This window comes from Botrytis byssoidea (genome assembly GCF_014898295.1).
Source record: "Botrytis byssoidea strain MUCL 94 chromosome Unknown BBYS_022, whole genome shotgun sequence".
Lineage (NCBI taxonomy): Eukaryota > Fungi > Ascomycota > Leotiomycetes > Helotiales > Sclerotiniaceae > Botrytis > Botrytis byssoidea.
The window spans coordinates 309,764-330,423 of NW_024065863.1; the positions used below are offsets into that span (position 1 = coordinate 309,764).

The 20,660-nt window shown below is 41.7% G+C and overlaps 5 protein-coding genes across 5 annotated transcripts; 4 read left to right on the top strand and 1 right to left on the bottom strand.

The window, feature by feature from the left end:
- Positions 1-2,274: 2,274 nt before the first annotated feature.
- EAE97_009480 (uncharacterized protein) lies at positions 2,275-2,974 on the top strand (the record flags this gene model as incomplete). The annotated part of the gene is given in 5 exon segments (XM_038879995.1): positions 2,275-2,312; positions 2,330-2,429; positions 2,442-2,539; positions 2,564-2,752; positions 2,773-2,974. The coding sequence occupies 5 exon segments, from the start codon at positions 2,275-2,277 to the stop codon at positions 2,972-2,974; spliced, it is 627 nt and encodes a 208-aa protein (XP_038729106.1).
- Positions 2,975-4,116: 1,142 nt separating this feature from the next.
- Positions 4,117-5,823, top strand: EAE97_009481 (uncharacterized protein; the record flags this gene model as incomplete). Its single annotated transcript, XM_038879996.1, has 7 exons — positions 4,117-4,284; positions 4,346-4,515; positions 4,571-4,659; positions 4,691-4,921; positions 4,952-4,983; positions 5,049-5,158; positions 5,256-5,823. 7 exons carry the CDS (start codon positions 4,117-4,119, stop codon positions 5,821-5,823), a joined length of 1,368 nt encoding a protein of 455 aa, XP_038729107.1.
- A 1,063-nt stretch (positions 5,824-6,886) lies between these two features.
- Positions 6,887-11,225, bottom strand: EAE97_009482 (uncharacterized protein; the record flags this gene model as incomplete). The annotated part of the gene is made up of 2 exons (XM_038879997.1): positions 6,887-11,024; positions 11,107-11,225. The coding sequence occupies 2 exons, from the start codon at positions 11,223-11,225 to the stop codon at positions 6,887-6,889; spliced, it is 4,257 nt and encodes a 1,418-aa protein (XP_038729108.1).
- A 708-nt stretch (positions 11,226-11,933) lies between these two features.
- On the top strand, positions 11,934-14,326 carry EAE97_009483 (uncharacterized protein; the record flags this gene model as incomplete). The annotated part of the gene is made up of 3 exons (XM_038879998.1): positions 11,934-12,317; positions 12,365-13,615; positions 13,664-14,326. The coding sequence occupies 3 exons, from the start codon at positions 11,934-11,936 to the stop codon at positions 14,324-14,326; spliced, it is 2,298 nt and encodes a 765-aa protein (XP_038729109.1).
- Positions 14,327-18,680: 4,354 nt separating this feature from the next.
- EAE97_009484 (uncharacterized protein) lies at positions 18,681-19,953 on the top strand (the record flags this gene model as incomplete). The annotated part of the gene is made up of 4 exons (XM_038879999.1): positions 18,681-18,793; positions 18,895-19,090; positions 19,147-19,528; positions 19,577-19,953. 4 exons carry the CDS (start codon positions 18,681-18,683, stop codon positions 19,951-19,953), a joined length of 1,068 nt encoding a protein of 355 aa, XP_038729110.1.
- Positions 19,954-20,660: the final 707 nt, after the last annotated feature.

Below are 20,660 nucleotides of genomic sequence, written 5' to 3' on the forward strand. Positions count from 1 at the left end.
TAAAAAACCATCAAGAGTTTTAATTTTTGGAATGAAGCTAGTGGATAGAGAGGAGGGGATTTATGTATAGATAGCTATCTCAATTAAAGATAGATACAAATGATAATATTAAAGTAGGATTTCTATCGTACCAGTATAGAAATATCTATTCGAGAAATATATATAAAAAGGTAGTTGGTTGGTTAGTATCCAGTGATTAGAATGTATATTGCGATGACTGTGGAGAGGAGGGGATGGGGTGGAATGTGGAATTTATGGATGTGGAATGTATGTGGAAAGAGGTGAAAAGGGGGAGGGGGTGAGGAAATAAAATGGAAGGGGAAGAGGAAGGATTCGGTACTAGAACATCTAAGAGTTATGGGATAGCATATAGATTGTGGATTATTGTGATGAGATTGAGATTTGAAATAGATAGATACATTATTATAAAAATTAGAAGGAGAATTGATACTTACCAAGACAAGAGTATGATGCGCGGTAGGTACTCATTTTTGAACTCTCCTGTTGTGTAATTTCAGGTTTATCAGGATGTCTCTCTCTCTCTCTCTCTATCTTAACTACGATTCGTACTCGAGAGTAACGGAAATGCGAGAAAGGTGAATTATCCATTTATCTATGATGAGAATTAATGATATATATTTAATATTCTAGGGATGGAAAAGATGATACAGTACATATTCTATTTGAGTGGAGATTGTGTGATGGTGGTGATGTGAGTCAATATTGAGATATGGAGGATCTATACAGTCAGTGAAGGGGTGGAATGTGTCATCGCTGGGATTTCCAGTGGTGGGTGTTCGATTGTATGATATGGATGGATTGTAGATGTTGAGTTGGGTGATGGATTGTTTTATTTAGGATTTGGAAGGGGATGGGATGGGATTAATTGGTATTTGGATTGGTATTAGTGTGTAGAGGGTTTAGATAAAAGATACATGGTGAGATTGGTTGGGCAATTCGAATGGAAGAATAAGCGAGGAGCTTTGGGTTTAGTGGATGGTCAGTAGATGTGTCAGGAGATAGGGTCATTATACTATGAAGTTTGAGAGGAATGTTGGAGTAGAAACTGATGAAAACAATAAACTTAGCACCCGGCTCCCTTCTGCAAACCTCCCGGCTTTGTGGTTGATAAGTAACGCAACGCAGCGTATGAGGAAGCACAGGTAATGTGATTTTTTTCTTCAATAGCTCATGAGTCTTATGGATGCGCGGGCGAAGATATTCTGGGAATTAGACTTTGCAACTACTCATAAGATATCTCAGAGTCACTAGGAATGAATGTTGATTCTCAACTTTACTCTTTAAGTTTCGGGTCGAGTTGTTGTCAGTGTGGAATATAATAGTAAAGATGATGACCAGCTGGTTTGAGTACGCTTTTGTAGATGTGCATTTCTAGTAGCTTGTTTATTTGTGATTGAAATATCTACTGGTTGGGATTATTCTACCCGGGATATGTTTAACTCTAGTTCTGTAAAATAGTGAGCATTCTGCTTCGTGCGAATTTTCTTATTGAAAGTGTTTTGGCATCAAATTGCTCCTTCAAACGAGGATCCAGAATTTGCATGGTATTTTAGTTTCTCTACATTTCGGAATAAACAATTACGTATATACTCGGGAATATCCTGTCCATGAATTATTTCCTTTCTCTCCACGAGCACCGCATTTTCAGAGGTTAAGGTGAGGAAAGCGTGACAAAGCTGAGGACAGCAAGTAAGAAACGGGATGCGAGACCAATTTCTAGAAAGGTATCTCTGGTGGCTTGAAGTTGGCAAGCTATAATCTACTTGAAGCGGTCTTGTGTTTCTGGTTTTAGGGGTATTTCTTCAAATCGTGATACAACCGAATTGCAATGGATATAATTTCATGTCTTCTTGTGAGGCTTGTGTGACAGAATTCTTTATGATAGATATGCATGTGATCATTATCTTTTAAAGCCAATGAATACATCTTGCTGTGCACTCGTATACTGCCAGTCACAAATTAGTATATCCGGGGTCCAGCCTTTAATAATTCAATTTTGTTTGTTGCTGATGAGTAAGCACGCTCCATTAAGAGGCTATATCTTGCCTCGATAATCATCTTCAACTTTTCTTCTCAAAAATCAACTCGATGATTTTAACCAGAGATCATGCGCAGATGGCCCCTGGAAGCTCTCGGAGACACCAGGGAATACTCAAGATACAGTCAATAGCCATCCACACCCCGTGAAATGGAAAGTCGATTGACTATTGACATCAAAAGAAAAAACATGCCGCAATCTACCCCACAAACAAAATGGCCCATCTACATGATTGTGAAATCAGAGGCATAAAGTGTATGTATTTTCAAGGGCCCTACGTGAAAGCGAAGAAGGTGTTAAAGTTTTCTTGTTCTTCGTCAAAGCCTGGTGCTCTTTTGTGAAGCATCACCACGATGTTGAGGAAGAGCTCGTATTCGCTTAGCTTGAGAGTTTTACCGACAGACCCGGCTGCATAAGCGCCAACGTTGCGCAACATGCAATGTTTGGACTCGGACTTCACGAACTTGCGGATTACTCGCAGTAGACCTCGCCTTCCGAGTTCAGCGCCACCAAGGTACGCTCGTTGATCGACGGCTTTGCGGATACCCTACGGAATCATCTAAAATCAGAAACTTCGGCATCGCTAGCGCTGCAAACCTACAAGAGCGAGGGTATTATGAAGATATTCAAAGAATGCGAGGCTGCAGGCTTCAATCAACCAAATTTTGGCATTACCCCGCTATATGATCTTACGTATGCGAGACTAAGCGAAGACAGGATATAGCATTGCCACTGATACTGGGTCTATCAGAGAGCACGTTCGAAAATGGAAAATACGTTTTCTCAGACGTACCGGGGTTTGCAAGATATCTTGTCCATTATTGGTATTGTCGTACACAGCAGGGCGCGTGGAGATTCTTACCTTGGGATAACCTTATGTGGGGTATGCCGAGATCTTTAGCATTCTTGAATTAGGTGTGCCAGGGTAAAAGTGGTCGATCCCGAGGTCAATCTGTCAATTTAAACGAGCAGAATATGAGTATGAGTATGAGTATGAGTAGAGCACGAATATGTTTACACCACAACCGGTAAGTCACGGAGGTAATTGTTCCTTGACATATGTGGGTCCCCTTTTGATTCTTCGATCTTATTGTAAAAGCCCAGCACTTGTCATTTAAGAAGATCTCAAAAGTGTGCCTAAATCAGAAGAAGTAAGATTCTTGACGTAGACGGTACAAAAGAAATGTAATTTATTGACTAATCCAAAGTTTAACGGAAGTATTGATGAGGTAATACCTAAAATCAAGTCGAGAGGTATCAATCTGCATGTCGATATGCTGTTGCATTTCGGCAAGAGCGACCATATAAAATCGGCTGAACCAGGAAGCGAGATGGCCGACGCTGATGAACCTTAATTCCACCTCAGATGTACTCTAGATGTTACATTTGATTTCGAGAGATCAACCTATAAACTTCAAATACGCCATGAGGATAACTTTTTGCCCCTAAAGACGTTGAAGCAAAATTTGTCATTCTCAATATCACAAACATTGTGTATTATAAGTGATGTTAATGCTAATGCTATGATGAGTGATAAGTAATACAAGAGTCTCATGATTAGTGTCCGTGCAAAATTTTCCTTGAGAGTAGTCAGAGTGGTGCTCTCTGGTTCTTCCACCTTGTCACGACTGATGGTCACTCTTTGGGGAAAAGCTTTGGATATTTGTTGATTTCAAGAGAGGTTTGTTCCTAGAACACTTTTGTTTGTGCTTGGTGTAGAATTACCCACAAAGAAAATCACGTCTATCAAACAACCTTGCTCGAGTAGTGAATAACTTCATCTGGTCATTTCGGAACTATCTTTCTCCGGTGTTTACCTAGCAGTTATCCAGTCATGATAAAATACCCAGTCATATATTGCACACATCTCAGCTTTCTCTTTGGTACTTGAATTCACATTGTATCAAACTTCTTACTGTCATTCTTGCAATCATTTTGTCGTTTCCTTCTGGCTTTTCATCAAATTCAACTCAACAAATAAACTCTGTTCATTCTCTGATAAACTCCAATAACAACGAAACTGCTCCTCTAAGCTTTGTTTAACTGAATCTCTTGTTATGCTTGTCGTTTTTCGAGAGTCATTGGCTCAATTTCAGACCATGATTATGTTAATTTTCATATTGGTCTGGGGTCTCTTGAGTGGACTTGCAGCTTCTACAACTTCAACTGATATCAACGCAAATTTCTTTTATCTCACTCTTGATCCAAATGCAACAATAACAACTGTAAGATGGTCACTTATAATCTACTAAACCACTTGTTTGATAATAAGCTGACACTTCAAAGTTCCAAAGTATTCAAGTGGTTCCTCGCTCCTCCAACGCGCTAGTCATTCCAGGCAATGTTCAAGCAGTGTGGCCTGCACTTCAGAACAATCAAGGCATTATGCAAACTGTGGTCGCAAACCAAGGAAGTATAGGAGAGTGGTTTTACATTGGATTGGAATTTTGTTGTACGTATGTAATTGCTGTCTTTCTTTACCCACAATTCGGTCTGAAATATTATCCGAAGTTGGTGGAAAACATTTGAAGTAACAAAGCTGACTTGTATAAAACATGCAGACCTGAAGACTGGCAAGCTGATAAAGCTCAACAAGGCAGGTTCAATACTTGACCCAATATTTTCACCCAGACAATAATGTTGATAAAAATACAGTATATCCCGGAGATCGTATCACCACAAAGTATCAATTGATGAGTGCAAATACTGGAGTATATAATGTTACATGGAAGGTTGAGAGGGGCCAGTCTGGTATTCAAGCTGGCGAGACGTTCTTTACTGCAGAATCTTCATTCGATCCTCAAGAGCATCGTAAGTCATTCGGCACACCTTCATTCGCTATGCAGAGCCTATGGCCCAGAAGTAGAATATGCTAACGAAGATGATCAACAGTAACCTCTGGTGGCCAAGGCCTGTTTAATAAGGTAAGCAGCTCAGGCTGCCTTTGATCCTCCTTCATGATTTTCTGGCGTAAACTAAGTATCTTTAGGCACTTTTCGCAATCGAAACACAAGGAGGAAGTAAGTGGGACTTTGGGCCAGTTCAATGGGACCAAATCACTATACAGGCCGACACTACTAGAAGTGATTGGTGTTTTAAGTAAGTTCTTAACCATTTTTCTCAATCTTTCTGTTCACCCACACCGTGGGCAGTAGTACTCACTCATTAAGTAATCCCACGAACTAATAGTTCACAGACCTACCAACAACACGGACTTCCAACATTACCTTTCTACTCCCACGGTCTTCGTCTCCGACAATCAAGTAATCTGTGAATATTCTTCGATGATCCTTGGGGACACAGAACCACCCACAGCTCTCTCATCTCTCGAAACAATCTCTCACACTGAGCCTGGACCCACCACACAAGATCTAATTCTCTCGCCTACCACAAGCCCAATACCTGCAGTCTTCGTATATCGTCAAGAGCCACCTCTTCCAACACCAAGTCTCGCTGAATCTGGTAATGCTCCCACCTCGACGCTCTCGAATGGCCTTCTAGACCCGTCTTATCCTGCGCTTTCAGCTTCCCGGGAATTAGCCAATAACCACTACAGTTCCTACGATTCAGTCCAAATGCATAAATACACTGTCGCACTAGAATCCAACCTGCAGAGCGTCTTCGGAACTACCACTATTACGACTGTGGATGGGGATAGTGCGTTGACTACCATCACAACAGACAACTACAAAGCATGGGCTACCGCTTACGCCGCGGCACATGGAAATGGAACGGACAATTCTACAATTGCGGATGCTGACTAAGATCCAGTCCACCTTATTCCAATGTCGCTTCCGTGGTTAATGGGCATACTTGTGATAATGAGCTCGGTGATCGTGGGTGCTGCTGCTTTCTTTATCTACAGGCCTAGAAAAAGAGAGGTTTCATAAGGGGGTTCTCATCTCGAGTATGCTGAACACTAGCTGTAGTCTAGATTCTTCAAGAGGCTTAGACACGATATTTCTAGAGATGGAATTCCAAATAGGAATAAGTGAGTAATTTAAGAAACTCATTTCAAGATCAAAGATCAGAGTCTATGAATAACCGTGACATATGTGAACAGATTGAACTTCGAGAAATTTTGTTTCGTGACGAAACATGGCAGTTGTTAGCGAAAGTAGTACCTATGTAAGATGGTGACCATTTATACCTCCACAACTCAAACGCAATTTGCCATCTCTCTCGCGCCAATGTTTGAATTGGCAACATAGGTTTGCTCCCGAAACCCAATTTCAAAATTATATCATTTTAGATATTACTAGACTTTGCATAATATAATATATCAGATCCCGAGCGATTTTCAAAAAATCAAATCAATTTATGTTTATAACTCCTACGATTGAGGCCAGAGATTGATATTCGGCTGATTAATATCAGAATCTTTGTATAATATCATCTGTATCTTATGGTTCTAAATCAAAAGATTTTTTAGACTGGTTTCGGTGCTTCGAATGTTCAGAGATCCTAGAGTTATTAAGATTGGGAGGGAACTTAGTAGACGGTATCAAGATCAGTGGGCGGTCTAAATATCAAGAAGAGGGTAAAGACTATTATTCAAAAAAGACAGAGACATTGCGTGATCGTGAGGTCTAAAAGTGTATCAATTGCATGGTACTACTCGTTATCAAATACAGATTATTCCTGCGCTATGAATTCACATACTTGGTTTCAGACGTAAGCAACGGTTTCTATTCGTGATGCGCCTTAGAGGATACTGTATTTGATAAATGAGATAGTATGCCATCCATAGGAAGATGCTTTTTACGTCCATGCGATGACGTTGAATCGATCATTAATCATACTATTATCGACTTGAGATATAGCGTACTATGCAGAGACACCATTACTGAAAGCATCCCACGCATCTTTCTTCCACGGTGCGACCATGATACCCCTCTGCGCGTCACCGACCTTCCCAGTGCCAGCATACGCAGTTGATAAATCCTCAGCACCTAAGACTCCACGTGGAGGGACGGATTTCTTTGCCGTCAGTACTGCCATCTCAGCCGCCTTTGTATCGCCAGTTGTATTTGCCAATCTCGACCAGCCATGGGTTGAACCTGGGTAAAGAATCACATCTTTTTGAACCTCGCTCATTACTTGAATCTGCGAATCCTCTTCGGAAAATGCAGCAATGGAACGAAGAACTTCGCCAACACGTGCTTGTTCTGCAGCCGTGATAACTCTATCAGTGCGGAGAGTTTGTAGTTCCGCAGTTACTGCTTCAATGCCTTCGGTATCTGAATTGAACAGAGCTATAATTCCAAGAAGTAACACTGATTGTACGTGATTGGGATGAGACTCCACACATTCATAGAGAATATCTTGTGCTTTGGAGCGGGATGATTCGGTGCCATGAGCCCACAAAACTTGAGCAAGGACGCATACTGCATCAGGGTTTCCTTTGGATTCTTTGAGAGCGGGCTCAAAATATTCAAGAGCTGTATCAAGATTTTTCAGGTAGTAATGGGCTAGGCCGACAGTGAGATGAGCCGATAGTCTACATTTCTGACGATCTTCTGCAGAAAGCTCATTGCCACTATCTTCATCACAGAGTTGTAAAGCGAGGTCTCCACTTTCTACAGCTTCTTCATACTGTTGATTTGCCAATTGAGATCGAGCAAGATCTGCTTTGGCCAAAGCAAATCGAGACAATGATTCTGGTGATTCTGTAACTTCGTAATCGGCTTCAGCCGCTCCGCAAATTGTGGTCAAGGTTGTTACAGCTGAAGAAATATCGTGTGCACGCTCGGCAAAAAGTGATGAGAGATGCTTTGAGACAATATCATCAGGAGCCATCGATTGCACTTGGTTCAGCGCAAACAAAGGCTGAACCAAGTCTGCTACATTGGTGACATTCTTCGCAGCCAATACTTGATCAAAAGTTGACTGCGAGTATTGCCGATGCGTGATTAAAGAAGAAGATCCAGAGATCTCCATAGCGTGAGTAAAAAGGAGATTGGCTTCTTTCGCATCGCCCAACATGAGAGCAAGAAGTCCCTGCCCAATCCAAGCATGCGAATAATCCGGATCAGTAGATTGAGCTCTTGTAAAGGCATCATTAGCAAGTTGGTGATCATTCTGTTGTAGATATAATGATCCTAAATTAGTCCATGTCTGGGCACTTCTCTCATTCAAGTAGAGACTTCGAACAAAAGAATGCTGTGCAACCTTTGGGTTTAGATCACTGGTAACTATACCCAACGCACTCCAGAACTCCGAGTTGCCTGCTTCTAATTCGATAGCTCTTTTGAAACATCGCACTGCGGCTTTCTGATATCTGGTAGATTTCTTCTTCAAGCTAGGTGCCAAACAGACATGAGCACGATGTTCAACCCAACCAAGGTTGTAATAAGCAACTGCTTGGGCGTGTGTATCGTGAGATGAGGCATGTATGGCTCGCTTGTGAGCCAAAATCGCTGCATGAAGACATCGAGTTCGGCGCACTCCATCCTCTTCGTCGGCAGGAAATAGTCCCTTTGCTAAAACAACATCAACAGATACTCCGTCAACGTCTGCGAAAACATCATAAGTATTTGCCCATTCTTCAAACAATTTTTTGATATTCATATCTGGGAACTCGTTGATGCGGCTCCAAACCCAAGAGTAAACAGCACAAGCATCGCCCACAGCTCGCCAGAGGTTGAAAGCATCAGCTCTGCTCTCGAAAACTTGACTAGCAACTTCAATAGCTTTGGTCGCACGTTGAGCTGCTTGTCCAAAAAGCCCTTTCTCAATACTCTCCCAGGCACTATCAACTAAAGTCTGAATCAGAGCAATGGAAACACCAAATTCCGCAGGACGATTCTGAAGTACAGATTTATAGCCCTCAATGGCATCATCAAAATTTCCTAGTTCACGCTTTACATTGGCGAGCATATGCTTTGCAAACCAAGTCTCACCATCCTGTCTTTGTTCAATTTCACTCTCAAATTGTTCCGCATGGTGAAAAGCTTTTGTTGCAGCAATGTAACGTCCGGAATTGTGATAACTTTCGCCTAGGCCGACCCATGAATGATAATCAGAAGGGGCAATGCGCAATGCGGATTGGAAAGAAACAATGCTCTTGGAGTAGTCTTGTTTATTCAACTCGGCAGTTCCAAGAGCAGCAAATGGCCAACTGATGCCCTTTCTCTTCGAGCCAGGTGCTGGTCTGACCTTTCCTGAATTGACAACTCGTTGAGCAACTGATTCGACCAGCTCCCACTCGCCTTGGCCTGCGAATATCCTAGCCAAGCGCTCAGCAGCTTCCACTTCCGAGGATGAAAGCTCAAAGGCTTTCTGAAAACACTTTCGAGACCTCTTTTTGTCATTCGAATAGTCTGCGTAGAATATCCCTAGACTCGTATATGCCGGAGCAAAATTGAGGTTACTTTTAAGTGATGCTAAGAAATATGAATATGCTCCCTTTCTGTCTTTGCGTGCGGATTTCGAAGTATCCATGTTCCACAAGCAAACACCGACACGATATTGTGTCTGGGCCAGCAAGTCTCGAGACTTCATATCTTTAGCTTCGATTTGAGGTAAGCACTCTTCTAACTCCTCACGTCCACGAAGATAATCGCCATTAATAGCCTTGACCCATGCGGCTTCAGCCTTCACTCGGATATTCGTGGGATCTCGTTGTAAAGCACGCTCAAGGAAGTCGATAGCGGCAACAAAGTCGTCTTCTTCCTCATAAATCAAACCAATTCCTATAAGAGCCGGAGTTGAGGTTGGATTTTCTTTCAACAGACCATCGAATAAAGCTTTTGCTTCCGGATGATTCTTCGGCGACTGATAAAATACAAGAGCAGTACCCAATAAGGCTTTGAAAGATTGGGATGCATTTTTGAACTTTTTGCCAATTTTGTTGGATTCTTCCAATGCAAGTCGATTTGCGTTCCGCATGAGTTCAACTATACTTTCGTGCTCATCTAAAAATTGATAATACTCTCCCATGAGACGATGTGCCAGTATTGATGTGGGAGAATCCGTCATGCCTTCTATCATCATTGCCAAGCGATCTTCTGCAAGCATCGCAAAGTCATCCAACGTCACTCCTCCTCCGTCGTCTTCATCTGAACTACTTTCATCACCTTTCTCGTTCTTCGCGGGAGCTGGAGTCCGTGGTGGTGGCGGGAATGGCGAAATCTCACTGGACATGAATCCTCGAAGAACCTGAGCAAGACCGCTCGCAGGAAAGAATTCTATGTATTCGCGCAAATTGTTGACATCCAAGCCTTGAACATGTTCAGGATCTTGCCACTCAATAGCAATATCCCAGGCCAGCTTGTACGGATGCTTGATCAAAACCATGTCTGTAGCCAGCTTGAATAGTTTTGATCGTTTTTCTGTCTTTGAGTCTCCGGACGGGAGAACAACCAGAGTGTCTAGACATCTTTTAATGAGTTTCTCTTCGTATTGACGGCGAATCTCATCATCAGTGGTCCAGTCTATGATTTTATTGTAAATTTCTTCCAAATCGCTATCTTTCAAGACTTCTCGTTTTACTTCGACTGTTACTTGACTAATTTTGGCACCTAATCTTGTTCGTCGCTCTCCTATTTCCTTGTTGATACGCTCTTTTTCTTCGAATTCGGTAATCTGAGCTATGCTTTGATAGGTATGCGAGGGATGATGAACGCGACCTTCCAGATATTGATAGATTGGGCTATCAGGTAGAATGACTTCTAGGGACTTCCTATGCTGCCAGCGGGATCCTTCGTTCTTGGCAAATGCTAGAAATTTGTCAATGACATCTTGACATTTGTATTTATCGTCGTGAGCTTGATAGATTTGAGCTAAATGCAGAGCTGCTGCTTGGTATTGCTCAACCCTGGAACCACCTTGCTTCTCGTATAACTGAATGAGACCTTGCCATGCCTGTGGCTCCCCTTCTTTGACTTTCGTCGCAGCATCGTAAGCCTTCTCTGCTTCTGAGTATTTCGCTTGTTTACTATAGGCAAATCCTAAGAAGATATTCCTGCGGACTGGAAGTTAGAGAGAGATATTGCTTGTGAGAAAGATATATACATCCATATGCAGTGGTACATGGTTTAACTTACGCCTGGTAGCTATTTGGATCCGAATCAAGAAGCTTCCGGGCTTGCTCGACAGCTTCATCATACTTTTGAGATTGAACTGCAGCATTTATAGCTTTCAGCGCGGCTTTGGTTCCTGACATGTTGTATTGCTGAGTAATTTATCCGGCATAGTTATCCCAACAAATTAGGTTTGATTTATGAGAAAGGGTTGAAGATCAAACGGTAAGTTTTGAACTACACATGATTTAGAATTATAGCAAGCACTAATAAGCTAGGTAGGTACATCATACATTTTTTGATTACAGCCTTGTCCTTCTTGGTGGGGTCTACTCGTAGCCTGCCCTGCTATGTCTCCTCGTTCCTGTTCGACTCGGATTATCTTCGTTAGATTATCTAGCTTAGATAGCGAGTTGTACGAGATAAGTTCGACCAACAGGGTCTTTTCATTGGGTGCGTTTTACCCCTGTAATTGTCGCATACCCATCTGACTTCGTCATTGTTGCCCCCAGATATCAAAACTACTGAGGCGGTGCAAATAGAAGGAACCAAGAACCCGAATACGTTGATTGGTACTAGTGTTTGTTTAATTGTTCCTATCACACTCATATGACTTTTAATCGACTTCATATAAATATCTTTTTCTGTACTGCAATTAAGACGATAGAGATACAATTGCTTTCAATCAATCGAGAGAGATTGATAACAAGAACTACACCGATATCGTATCAAAGCAAGCAGATCACTAAGCGCTGTCTGCCAGGCATCAAAACCATCTCGTACTCTCGCTGCTGTACGAGAATAATTCTTGAACCTTTCTCGCACTCTCCCTCGAAGAACTTCTTCACACCATGCCACCACTGCGCTTAACCATCGAGAATGGCCTCTTCCGCGATTCCCATGGCCGTGAAGTTACCCTTCGTGGAATAAATCTTGCTGGGGATGCCAAGTACCCTAGCAATCCGAATCAGCCCTCACATATTGTAAAGGACTTCTTCGATGGAGATCAAGTCAACTTCCATACTCGCCCATTTTCTCCAGAAGACGCACACACTCATTTGGCGCGATTAAAACGTTGGGGTTACAACACGATACGATATGTTTTCACCTGGGAGGCAATAGAATCGGCAGGCCCAGGCATATATGATGAAACGTGGATTCAGCATACCATTGAAATTCTGCGATTAGCAAAAAGTTATGGTTTCTATATTTTTATGGATCCCCATCAAGATGTCGTAAGTATACAGCCTCCAGGCGATATTTTAAAAGACTAACAAAGTAGTGGTCGAGATTTTCAGGTGGATCGGGAGCTCCAATGTGGACTCTCTATGCTTGCGGACTTGATCCCAAAAAGTTCGCTGTGACAGAAGCGGCAGTGGTACACAATACATATCCAGATCCCGAGAATTTTCCCAAAATGATTTGGTCTACGAATTATACACGTTTAGCCTGTCAAACGATATTTACGTTTTTCTTTGCTGGTCGGGACTTTGCACCTAAATGCATCATTGATGGTAAGAACATACAGGATTATCTTCAAGATCACTTCGTAAATGCTTGCGCCCACCTTGCAAAGCGGATTCATGAAGCTGGAGATCTCGAAAATGAAGTGGTCATTGGCTGGGAAAGTATGAATGAGCCTAATCGAGGCTTTGCCGGCTGGTCAGATTTATCTATCATCCCAAGCGAACAGAAGTTGCAAAAAGGAACTTCTCCGACTGCATTCCAAGCCATGTTGACTGGGTCCGGAAGAGCATGTGAAATAGCTACATGGGACTTTGGGGGAATGGGACCATACAAATCTGGCACCACTTATGTTGATCCCCAAGGAGAGACAACATGGTTATCAGCAGACTATGACGAATCAAGATATGGCTACAAACGAGATCCGGGTTGGAAGCTCGGCGAGTGTATCTGGGCTCAGCACGGCGTATGGGATCCATCAACAGATACCTTGTTAAAGAAAGATTACTTTAAAAAGAATCCTCGAACAGGGCAAGAACTTAGCTATGAAGAGTTTACAAACTCATACTTTATGGATTACTACCGCAAACACCGGGATGCCATCAGAGCTCATCATAAAGACTCAATCTTGTTTTGTCAGCCGCCAGTATTGGAAATTCCCCCGTCAATCAAAGGTACCAAAGACGACGATCCTCTTATGGTCTATGCGCCTCATTACTATGATGGAGTCACGCTTATGACCAAAAAATGGAATCGTCACTGGAATGTTGATGTTTTCGGCATCTTGCGAGGTCGTTATTGGACACCGGCCTTGGCTATAAAGATTGGAGAGACAGCAATTAGGAATTGTTTCAAAGATCAGCTTGCAGCGATCAAGAAAGAGGGTGAAGACTATATGGGAAATCATCCATGTGTTTTGACAGAATTTGGTATTCCTTACGACATGGATGATAAGTATGCTTACAAAACTGGTGATTATTCTAGTCAATCAGGGGCAATGGATGCAAATCACTTTGCCGTAGAAGGAAGTGCTATGGCAGGTTATACCCTATGGCTTTATATGTGCGAGGCGAGTCACCAGAATTTTCATAACTTGATTTCCACTAACGGTTTACAGAATAAACATTCTCTCGGCGACCAATGGAATGGCGAGGATCTTTCAATTTTTTCCTTGGATGATTTACCACTACCACTCGACGCCAACCTTTCATCACCCAGCGATTCAAGTACATCACTAGTAGACCACACAGCTGGACCCAATACCAAGAAACAAAACTCAGACGAGTCAACTGTCAATCCAGGTAATTTGAAAGCAACATTGAAAACTCCCTCAATTTTGTCGAAGCAAACTGATAGCCCTCCTGAACTCACCACTTCCCCTGGTTACCGAGCCGCCGAGGCCTACATTCGTCCGTCCCCCATCGCAACAGTTGGTAGGGTTTTGAACTACGGATTCGATCTTCGAAAGTGCACCTTCACATTGCGAATTCATGCCGGCCAAGCAACATCCGAAGATACGCCCACCGAGGTCTTTCTCCCCGAATTCCATTTCCCAAAAGATAAATGCGACGTTGAAGTTAGCGCGGGGAAGTGGACAATTAGTACGGATGATGCGGATGGAGGGTTGATTCAAAGACTTAGATGGTGGCATGCAGAAGGTGAAAACTCAATCAAAGTCACGGGGGTCATAAGTAAACAGAATGTGAATACGGGGGAAGAAGATGATGAGGGTTATTATAAAAATATGCTGGGGTTTGCGAAGACTTGCGCGTTGATGTAATGAATGAGATGAGACAAAGAATATACATGGGATTTTTGAGCATGGTTTGGTGTTCGGAGCTGGGTTATTGAGGATTGTTGGGATGAAATGGGTATGGGTTGTTAATAGTTAGACCTATTTTCATAGCGTGTTTTCGAGATTCGAGATGTTCATTAGTTGAATACCAGCTTGTTGGGAGATGAGATTATTTGTGCTTGTGTTTGTGTTTGTGTATATGATGGTGTAGGGTGCGAATGACTTGTGATTGATGGGTGAGTGGTTGAGCAGATGGGATGGGATGGGATAATGGGATGGTGTGGTATTGTACTCGAGTAGGCATGGCTTGATAGATAGCGTAGATAGGTATGCCTACGAATATTGATAAATATATAAGATATGGAGATGTAGATGATATTATTCTTTGTATTATGTGAAATTGATTACTTTGGGTTTGTGGGGGTTTTGATATACTATTTAGTATGTGATATACTTGTGGTTTATATTATATAATTCGTAAATATATGTGCATGTATTGTATATCACGAAAATGCTTGCTCACTCGCAACTCGTAACTCGTAAGATTGTAAATCCGATAGATGGCATACTCCAGAGTCCAGAGCTTCTGAAGCTACTAGTTAGGTAAGAGGTAAGAGGTAAGAGTAAGAGGGGGCGTTTCGAAGAGTATGTAGTAGGAAGTGAGTGGGAGTGGGTAGGGTGTGAAGATATGGATGGAGTATTAAAGTATGTATTAAGCATTGAGCATTAAGCATAAATGATTAAGCATTTATTTGTGTGATGTTTTGATCTTGGATCTTGGATCTTGGTAGGTAAGGATGGATGGATGGATGGATGGGTGAATGGATCTGGATCTTGAATTTTTGGGGGATGGATTGGGGAGGTTGTGTGGATGTATCGTAGTAGAGTACAGAGTGCATTACGATTTATGGTATTGGGATTCTGAGGTGTGGTTTTGGGATGGGGATAGGGATGGGGATTGGGATTGGGGTTTAGTTGTAGTAAATAGGTGGATGGATACCTAGGTATGTAGATAGATAGATAGGTAGGTATAATAAATGAACATGAAAATGAAAATATACATAAGAATGAGAATGAGAATGAGAAGGGACTACCTGCACCCTAAGCAAAAAGCGAGAATCCAAAAGTGAAACCAAACGGGTAGGAATCAGGACCGGGATGATGAAAGGAGGTGTTTCGTCTGGAGAAATGTCAAACGGGGTGGCGTGTGGGAGGGGAAATCTATTGGGTGATGAGATTTGAGTTTCTGGGTAGTGGGGAGAGTGATGCGTAGGGTAGGCTGGTGGGAATGATGCGGTTGGAACTTGGAGGTGCTGGGCAGGAGGGGATGTTGGAATTTGTAATTGAGGAGGTCAAAACTTGGGGGTTGGGGATGGATGGGGTTTGATAGGGATGATAGGGAGGGAGGGAGCGTTTAAAGAGGCTTGCTCTGGGGATGGATGTGCTTTCTGTGTTGTGGTATTAAGTTGATATACGGTCATGGTGTTTTGATGATGGAGTTTAATTTGACTGTATGTTTATATGGTGATCTGGTATGGTGATGAGATGGGACATATAAGTGTTATTAAGGTTATGGGAGTGAATATAAGAGTGACGATCAGATCACGGGCCATATGATGGAAGTCCGGCCAGGCCAATTCATGTCAGAAGGATTTACGAACAAACAAGCCAGAGTCTCCGTGTGGGTGTAGGTATGTTTGAGAAGTGGATGACAGTTGATGGGCCGATTAATTTACATGAGATGTTTTCAGTTTCTGCTCGAGAAGATACGAAGGCGGGTTTGTAAGTGGTGATGTTTTTCTATATTGCTGTACGGTGGATATGATGAGGCTTGTGAAGGGAGATTGAGGATGATGGAATGAAACAAGAGAACAAATAGAGAGGTATATGTCATGATTCATAGATCATAGTAGACAATTCTGGATGCGGATCATGGATCTTTTCGAGAAAGAGATCGCAAAGCTTCTCGCTCGAATGTCAATGTGGATATGAGATGCTGTATATACGATGCTATACATATGGACCGTCGTCTTGGATGGCTCTAGGTATCTGTCAATGTTGGTTAATACTTTGGGACCCTACCCAAGATATGGTCCCTCAAAAGACGCTCTGATGATACGATACATGTTGTATCACCTTCGTACCCACGGAAGGATAAGAGAAATGAAGTCTGTGGATTAGCGAGCAAGTAGGTATGTAGCCGTTCATCAAACGCAAAGCCATGGTATTTCTGTCCATAGTAGAATCTGACTCCCTAGGTAGGTAGGTAGTGAGTGAATATATAAACCAAAATCGCCATTTTAAGGATCTTCTCGAGTGTGAACATATGTAACCCACATGCCCAGGTATAATTTCCACACACATGAATATCTGTTGATTGGTTCCATGAGAAAGACCAACGGCTGTGCCGTGTGAAACAGACGCATAAGCGAGTGAAATTTTCAAATCGTGGTAATCCAGTGGTTGTCAGAGTTCGGTTTGAGAGGTTGATTTGATCTCACCTCCCTCGTTAAGTGAAATTTCTATGTGATGGAATTTTGACATTTCGAGTTGGGCGCTTAGAGAGAAAAGAATTGAGTGTGTGAAGTTACGAAGAGTACATTCTTGGTGGGCCATTTGTTACTTGGATTTGCAATTGGTGGTTGATAGAGACAGTTACGATTTTGTGTGAGAAAGTCATAGATAGATTCTTTGATTTGATATTGATATTGAGATTAATACTAATTGAGAAACATAGCCACGAAACATTAGAGAAATGGGGTCTCTCATGTATCTCGTGGACTTGAAAATATAATAATAATAACAAGTCAGTCATCTCTATACCTATCAATTCTCACACAATTGATACTAATAATATTGTACCGGTAGTCTTCATCTTGTCTATTTATTCGTGTAATATCCATACAATACCCATACTTATTAGATACCAACACCACTTCCACTTCTTTCTCGGCATAGTTACTCATTAGGCAATTACTAGTATTTTATATATACCCAAATACCCAACCAAATACCAAAATATTCAACTACCGTTTGAGATCTTTCTCGGACGTCCCTGAATTTGGACTTTTGAGTCCTTTTTGACTTTCTTGACTTGGACCTTGGACCTTGGACCTTGACCTTGAACCATTGCTTGCTTGCTTGCTTGCTTGACCTTTTTACCCATTAGGTAGAAAAAAAGAAGGGACCCAGCTTATCCATTTCATCCTACTCCACTAAAAAGCTTCCAATCAGCACCAAAGTTTCCCCCTCATTCAAAACCACTTACACCCGTGCTTTTTACTACTTTACTTTCAACAACATCCATCACCCACTGACTACCACTTACTTGACTATTCGGAAAAGAGTCTTATTTTCAAAAGGATTCCAATCCTCTCTTCTTTTCTTACTTTGTTATCTGAAGTTTGAAAGACTTTCATCTCTTCTCAACATCATTCTCAACTCTGCGACAAGTCAACTTTCTTGGAAAAAGGAAACCTCATCCTTGTAGCGGGGCAATCTGAACCTCTTGGTCTGGAACACATATTGGGAAAGATTACAGTACAGGTACAGCATATCTCCTCTCCAACTGTTTATATATCGGACGAATTGTCTACCATCTTTGTATTCAATTTGCGCATTTGTTAGAAGAAGTCTCGAGTTGTTCTGGAAGCTTTAGAATCTTTTCGAGGTTGGTCTCTATGCGAGAAGAAGGAGATGTGAAAGGCGGGACACAAATAAGAGAGAACAAGAAATGCTGATTATGTTTACTTGCTCATACAGATAAACCACGATTCCCATTACCTTCTATCAACTTTCTTCACTGCTAGATCATCTCACCTACTCACATTCTGGTAATTACGACTTTGCTGGACTTATATCAAAGCTGTGACAAGCTGAAGATATTCTTTACCTTTACAACAGGACCGAGCGCAAGCAGGTACAAGTGTTGAGAACAACCTTCACGACTTACTTTCAAGAAAGATCAATCAATCTTTTCAATCAAAAGCTTGTTGTCTTTGTACAAACTTAGCTTCCAGCAGCAATTTATTCCAGAGAAAAGAAAGCCCGTTAGCTGAAAGAATATTGAAAGACAAGGTTCAAAAAAAGGGTGAATCAATCCATACTTTGCTTTGACATCGCTTGGAACATCCCCAACTAACGACAACAAAGAAAAGTTTCCGAGCTTCAACATTTCTATTTACAATAAAAATAGCACCCTTCAACTTCGGCACTTACAGTTTATTCTTGTAATCATTCAGTAAAGCTGTCTATTAGTGTTTATAACTGGTAGACAAGTTTCCAGTTCTTCAATTCTGCAAGATACGATCTTCTTGCTTCATATACCCATTATTGCACCATGACAGCTCGTGCGCCTAATCCTGCCTCGGGGTCTCGAAAGATCTCTTTCAATGTCAGCGAACAATATGATATCCAGGATGTTGTAGGGGAAGGAGCTTATGGTGTTGTCTGGTATGCTACTCCACTTTGTTACTCGTACAATCCTCCGAATGGAGGCAAAGGGCGCGAATTTGCAGAAAACGAAGATGGGCTAATTCGATTTCTCTTTATAGTTCAGCTTTGCACAAGCCTTCGGGCCAAAAGGTCGCTATCAAGAAGATCACTCCATTCGATCATTCTATGTTCTGTTTGCGAACACTCCGTGAGATGAAGCTACTCCGATACTTCAATCACGAAAACATCATCTCCATTCTCGATATCCAGAAGCCAAGAAACTATGAATCCTTCACCGAAGTTTACCTTATTCAGGTATGTAGATTTGCAGTATCAGGTGGAAATAAGACAATGTACTAATGCAATAGCAGGAACTCATGGAGACCGATATGCATCGTGTAATTCGCACCCAAGATTTATCCGACGACCACTGCCAATACTTTATTTACCAAACCCTCCGAGCCTTAAAAGCTATGCACTCCGCAAATGTTTTACACAGAGATTTGAAGCCATCTAATCTGTTACTCAATGCCAACTGCGATTTGAAGGTCTGCGATTTTGGTCTTGCTAGATCGGCTGCATCCCAAGAAGATAACTCTGGTTTCATGACAGAATATGTTGCGACCAGATGGTATCGTGCTCCGGAAATTATGTTGACATTCAAGGAATACACCAAGGCTATTGATGTCTGGTCTGTTGGATGTATCTTGGCTGAGATGTTAAGCGGAAAGCCCCTGTTCCCTGGAAAGGATTGTGAGTGACGCCTGTATAGAAGTGATGCTCTTTGCTAATAATTTATAGACCACCACCAACTCACACTCATTCTTGACGTTCTTGGTACTCCAACCATGGAAGATTACTACGGTATCAAATCTCGTCGTGCAAGAGAATATATCCGATCATTGCCATTCAAGAAGAAGGTTCCTTTCAAGACCATGTTCCCAAAGACCTCAGATCTCGCTTTGGACCTCCTCGAGAAGCTTCTCGCTTTCAACCCAGTCAAGAGAATCACTGTCGAAGAAGCACTGAAGCACCCATACCTTGAACCATACCATGACCCCGAAGATGAGCCAACCGCCAACCCCATTCCAGAAGAATTCTTTGATTTCGACAAAAACAAGGACAATCTCACCAAGGAACAACTCAAAAATTTGATTTATGAAGAGATCATGAGATAGACTTTGCCTTTAATTTTGTTTTTAATTGCTTCGGATATCCTTCAACGCATTATTTGGAAATTTAAATCTTGAACTATTGATTAATTTAGTCCTAGAGAGAAGGCACTTGTAGCATTGAAATTTCATACATTTGAAACTGTACTTGCAACTTTCTGTTCTGGACCGTATTTATCTCGCTTCACTTGGTGATGCAATCTTCACTCGATTTGTGTAGGCTCAAAAGAGATTCTTTAAATAACCGGATCTTACGAAGATGGTATAAGAGAATATGGCTATCAAACTTGCGTTTTTAGTTGGATAGCCTGAGGGTGGGATGACGAACAAGGGAGACTCGAAGAGCATTTTTTTTTTCATAATTTACAGGATGGAATTCCAGATGGGGGATTGGGAATTAGTCTCAGGTGGGATATCATTTGAGATGATTTTTTGAAAGTGAGATGATGATGGGATGAGAATGGAGGATGGAATGCAAATTATGATGGCATGAAATCATGTTACGTACAGCTTCGTCTTTTTTATGTTTCTTTCATTTGCTAGGGTTATTTTTTCTATTTCATAAAGGTTCATAAAGATTCATATATGATATGATATGATGTTCATCTGTGTTTGTTGTAACTTGTGTTTGGATGTGAATGGTATTGGTATTGGTATTGCTACGCTTTTCTTTGCTCTCATGGTATTCTAGAGAGATTGGATAGGGTGTTTGA